This window comes from Anomaloglossus baeobatrachus, chromosome 1, assembly GCF_048569485.1.
Source record: "Anomaloglossus baeobatrachus isolate aAnoBae1 chromosome 1, aAnoBae1.hap1, whole genome shotgun sequence".
NCBI lineage: Eukaryota > Metazoa > Chordata > Amphibia > Anura > Aromobatidae > Anomaloglossus > Anomaloglossus baeobatrachus.
Window position 1 is genome coordinate 628,906,025 of NC_134353.1, and position 6,000 is coordinate 628,912,024.

Here is a 6,000-nt window from a genome sequence, read left to right on the forward strand (position 1 = left end):
AAACAGACTTCTTTGCTATTCCATACAAATGAGAAAAAAAAATGAATTTCAACACATAAAAGGTATCACTCCTAGAATGCGTTTCTCTTTTTTGAGCATAAAAGTACTTACATAAACACATACCACCCCAATGGAAGTCACTAGGACACCTTTTTGGCCTCTACCGGCTGAATGGAGATCTATGGATATGTTTGACGAAGATGCCGGAAGATTTTCCCATTTATACAAAAAAGGTAGGGCTCTGATCTAATCTGTGCGGAGCCTTACAGACTGCAAAGGAAAGCGCAAGATGGAAAGATGGAAAGGCCAAGCCATGGATGACAGTTGTACAGACTCAGCCCTAAGGCAATGGGCCAAGGACATTGCATATGGAGGACCTATGCAGGGTCAGGATCTGTAACATATGCTGTGTATAAGTGAATATCCCATTTTAATGGTACATGGAGAGCAATGTTCCGCTGATCAATAATCAATTACCGATTTAGTTCTAGAAGAAATGGAACACATGACTCATCAGGATGATCTCTCGATATGGAATAACCTGCCAACCTACTGAGATGTCAGATGACGGCTCAACAGGCCAAGGCCGGACACTGACTTCAGATGCATGATGCCAGAGAGAAGCCGCTGAAGTGACTCTTACTATACAGAAATGTCTCCTAACCACACACTACTTACAAGTGAAGAAGAATCCCATCCCTGCTTCATACCGAGTGAGCCGCCATTATATTCCTCCTGCCATAGCTGCTACTGCAAAAATGTCTAACCAACTGCAGCAGGATTAATGGAGCTGCGGCAATTACAATAACTATAGTAAGGAGATTGTACATAGGAATGCCTTTACAGGAGTTCACCCAAGTATAACTCTACGTTGCCCATATGCCCCAAAAGAAGCACATAGAGTGCAGACTCAGGGCTCCTATTAACCAGAATGGGAAGTGCCTCCCGCTCTAACAAGAGTGAATGCCATGTAATCTTAGAACTTACTCTTTACAAGTCTATGGGTGCGTGGAACTCATCGGACTGCACTCAGATAAACACAGACAATGGAGAAATGAAGTTAGCACCTGCAATACGGACAAAATCGGATCACAGTAAATGCTAATCGGCTCAAACTCTGATCAGAGTATCATTACTATAACCGGCCTGATCCTCGCAGAAGAGAGAATCATCGCTCGTGTGAGCGCACCCTTATGTGAATCCACTGGACACATGGCGGAGGGGCACATGGCATATAAGAAGCAGGTTTAAGAGCTGCACCAGCTCCACACAATGCAGGTGTGGTCTCCTATACAGTGATCATCCATAGCGGAAAGTCGGAAACGCACTAAGTCTCTGTGCACACTTGCCGGTTTTTCCCACGGATTTCCTGCATGTTATGTTCATAACATCTCTGCAGTGATTCACCAGCAAAACCTATGGGGAAAAAAATCCTGTGCGCACTACGGTAGGCGGATTTTGACAGCTGCATATTTTGCTGCGGGATTCCTGCAGCAAAAACAATTGCATGTCACTTCTTATCCGCACGTCGCTGCGAGATTTCACTCCATTGACTGCAATGTAATCGTGAAATCCCGCAGGGAATAACGCAGGCAGCAAATTCTGTGCGGTTCACTGCGTTTTCCTGCGTTATTCCCTGCGGTAATGTACATCGCTGCCTGCGGTTTGCAGGGAAGTGATGTCATTATGACAGGAAGAGGAAGCGGAGCAGAGCGTAATCACACACATATCACAGACATAGAATACACACATCGCACTCACACACAGACGTATAGAACACACACAGAAATCAAATGGACATATAGAAAAAAAAAAAAACACGTGGGCTCCGCTGTATTTTTACCATCCAGCCGAGGTAAGCACACAGCAGCGGCCCGGTATTCTCAGGCTGGGGAGGGAGAGGGGTCAGGGTTAATGTCCCCCCCCTCCCGCAGCCGAGAATATCAGCACGCAGCTGCCCCGGGACTGTCGCAACAATTATGCGGCAGTACCGGAGTGTCCCCAGCTCTTCCAGATGCCGTGATGCGGTGGCAATCCAGGTAATAACGAGTTAAATGGCCATTTAAGTCCAGGCTTGATCATGGCAGCGTCTATGTGAAAGCTGACATGATCAACCCGTAAGTAAAGTGAATAAAACACACACACCGAAAAATCCTTTATTTTAAATAAAACACAAAAAAGCCTCCTCTTCCACCCCTTTATTAACCCCTCCCATCACACAGCTCCGGCATAATCCACGTCCTGCGATGCTTGCATCCAGCCACGACTGACACACAGCACTGAATGCAGCCTCGCAACGAGACAGACTGCAGAGAGGTAACCACAGGGCATTTCCCACGGCCGGTAATGTGAACACACTACCGCTCAGCAGAAATGCAGCATGTGCTCACAGGGACTCTACTCATCTATCTACTCATCTATCTACTCATCTATCTACTCATCTATCTACTCATCTATCTACTCATCTATCTACTCATCTATCTACTCATCTATCTACTCATCTATCTACTCATCTATCTACTCATCTATCTCAGAAGGAAATTACTTTTTTTTTCTTCAATGTGCTTTATTGCATTGAGTGCACTAAAACACATGTACCAACCCGCACGCGGCAAAACCGCGGCAATAGCGCAAACAATACCGCGGTAAAACCGCAGCAAACCGCATGCGGTTTTCGGGTGCGGTTTTTTACCGCGGGTCTTTTAGACCCTGCAGAATTTTCTTAAGAAAATTCCGTTTTCCAGTGCGCACAAAGCCTAAAACCACATGTGTATCTTTCATATCTGCAGATTTTCAGTATCTAATGCAAGTCTATGGGGAAAATCTGCACAGAAAACAACATACCAACAAGAGAAATTGACATGTTGTGGATATGAAACACGCACAGTGTAGGGTACGTGCCCATGATCAGTAGTGTTTTGGAAGCTTGAGTCCCCTGTGCGGGAAAACAGCGAAAAAAACACGGAGTCTATAACCCTGACCGTACCATTACAGTACATAAGAAAAAAGAACCACAGTGGGCATGAGATTTCTATAATTCCCATCCACTCTGCTGGAAATCTAAGGTGCTGCACTTTTTGCTCAGCAGCATAAAATACTCATTGTGGGAACTTAATCGAAAAGTTTGGAAATCAGGGAAGGTGTTCCTTTCGATACCAATTTGCACCTTCCTACAATATGATTGGAGGACAGGATGCTGATGGCATTGTCACGGCAGTAAGGAGGGGGGGGGATCAATAGAAGCCCCGGTTTCTGCCATGTTTAGATACCTATGAACCCCTGCCTTCATTTTTGTCATTGTCTCTCTAATCTGTGATTGTCTACTATAGTAATATCGCAGTATTCTGTAAACATACCGATCCTCTATAGAGCCCAGAATGTGACCTATGATGAGGATTCATAGGCAATCGGTCCGTTTACCAGATACTGCAATATTACAGCGTTGAGTGACTGTAGCTTCAAGCGCCCTAGGCCACATTGCAAAAGTATATAAGGTCTAATGGAGCCTACAGTAATGATTAGAGTTGATGTGATTTGCAGAAAGTGGTGCATCATCCACATCGGTAATATGTGGCCGCTGGACAGAAGCCGAGAACTGCCTCTTACCTGATGGCAGCTGTGGCTCTTCTATTGATCAACTGGCCTTGCACGCCATCATCTTTGCAATGTGACGCACATGGGATGTTGTGTCAGACCGGTTAATCAATAAAAGAACCACGGTTGCCGTCAGGTAGGAGGCGGTTCTCAGCTCCTGTCCAGGGGCCACATATTACTGACGTGGCTGATTGACAGTACAGCAAATCGATTTGCACAAACTCTAGTGATGGCAAAAACTGCAAGTCGGCAACAAAAAACAAGCCCTGAAGCAACTAGCTGAAAAAGAAAATGTAGCTTGAGAGGCGAGGGGGGCCATCAGCTGCATAGCAGACCTGGCGCCGGGGCCACCAGGACTGATCAAACCTGGCGCCGGGGCCACCGCGACTACGTAGCAGATATGGTGCTGGGGCCACCAGCATTGCACATCGGACCTGGCGCCGGGGCCGCCGGGACTATACAGCGGACCTGGTGCTGGGGCCACCAGCATTGCACATCGGACCTGGCGCCGGGACTATACAGCGGACCTGGCGCCGGGACTATACAGCGGACCTGGCGCCGGGACTATACAGCGGACCTGGCGCCGGGACTATACAGCGGACCTGGCGCCGGGACTATACAGCGGACCTGGCGCCGGGACTATACAGCGGACCTGGCGCCGGGGCCACTGGGACTATACAGCGGACCTGGCGCCGGGGCCACTGGGACTGCCAAGCGGTCCTGACGCAGAGGCACCAGGACTGAACAAACCTGGGGCTGGGGCCACCAGGAATGCATAGTGGACGTGATGTCAGAGTCACTGGGACTGAACACACCTGGTGTCAGGGCCACTGGGACTATACAGCGGACTTGGCGCTGGGGCCACTCACATTACACAGCGGACTTTGCGCCAGGGAAACCAGAACTGATCAAACCTGGTGCCATGGCCACTGGAACTTTACAAGTGTGACGTGTGGCCACTGGGACTTTACAAACCTGGCGCCGGGCCCATGCTGCCTGCACACACCGGTATCTGTGGCACTACTTATGACCATGTGCTTCATTACCGGCTCTTCCCACGAGGCAGCTGACTGGCAGCCAGCCTGGCACAGGAGCTCGCCCTCCGCTCACCACACCTGTCACGGAAGTTCCTCGGAAGTAGTTCCCGGCGCTCTGAAGTCGGGTAGAGCCGGGCGGAATGCCGGGACTACGTGACAGTAGGGAGCTTCCCTCCTCACGGCGCGCCAGCCTCCTCCAGCCACCCACCTCATAGAACGCCTGCACCATCTCCACCAACACCCACTGCTGACTCGCCGCCATGATTTCCGAGAGGCCGAGCTGTAGCGTAGCTACAAGAAGCCGGACGCTTCCTGGACTGAAAGTGACAGAGGTCGGTAGGCGGGGATTTGGGAGAAGCTTTGCGGACATTGGTGGTTACTAAGTGACGTCATCACACGGAAGAAACTAGGCGAGAAGCCGAGTATCCGAAGAAAACAGGGCGGGGTCTCGATGGCGCTGCCCAATGATGACAGCCGTGAGGTGAGGCGGAAGCGGCGGACGTTATAGCTGGGCGTGTTGTTGCTGTGGTGACGGAAAGAAGCGGAAGTGTAGTAGTCGCTGATGTGGGCGCTCATTGGCTGCCGTATTCCGGCGGTTAACTAGGAATCATTGCTATTGGCGGAGGTGAAGACGGGGACCTGTCATAGATAAAGCCGCCATAGGACACAGGCACACATGGCCAGTTGTGTCACAGAGTGAGAAGAAGGCGTTCTGTACAGTGCAAGCAAATATACTGTGGAAATAGCGCAGTCATACAGTCCCGTGTTTCCAGTGACTAAAGGGGGCCATGTTTATATAAGGCTAGTTTCGCACTTGCGTTGTTTTCCTTCAGTTTGCAATTCACCGTTTTGGAAAACAGCGGAATCCGTTAACGGATTACGCTTTTTCCCATAGACTTGTATGGTCGACGGATTGCGACTGGTGGAGCTGCGTTGCTTCCGCTGGCCAACCGCGGGCAGAAGGAACGCAGCATGTAATGTTTTTTGAGCGGCGGAATCCTCTATTTTTCACTGCGCATGCTCCTCTTCTTTTTTTTTTTTTTTTTTTTTTCTTTTAATCACAGAAACTTTGTTTTGTCTCTCGGTGGTCGAACGATCAGCTGATCGCCCGGCGGCCGGCTTTTGAGAGCGCTCAGCTGATCGCCCGGCGGCCGGGTTATCAGCTGATCGTTCATAATAGTCTGCCGCCGGTAAAACTGTTTTGTACGATCCGTTGCATCCGTCACACAACGCCAGTGTGAAACTAGCCTAAGCTGGGATGTGCCCTAAGCGCTGGGGGCACTAAGGTGATAGCAACAAAGGTGACTCTAAAGAATGTCTGTGGGGCACAGCTGACTGTGGCATGGCCTTCCAGGAGGAGGCGGACATG

The 6,000-nt window shown here is 49.6% G+C and overlaps 1 protein-coding gene across 1 annotated transcript in view; it reads right to left on the minus strand.

The window, feature by feature from the left end:
* SPTLC1 (serine palmitoyltransferase long chain base subunit 1) overlaps window positions 1-5,056 on the minus strand; it is a 122,642-nt gene extending 117,586 nt beyond the window's left edge. The window contains exon 1 of the mRNA XM_075352607.1: window positions 4,840-5,056. Coding sequence (XP_075208722.1) covers window positions 4,840-5,001 — 162 coding nt within the window. The 5' untranslated portion in view covers window positions 5,002-5,056. The remainder of the gene's footprint in view (window positions 1-4,839) is intronic.
* Between the last annotated feature and the right edge of the window lie 944 nt (window positions 5,057-6,000).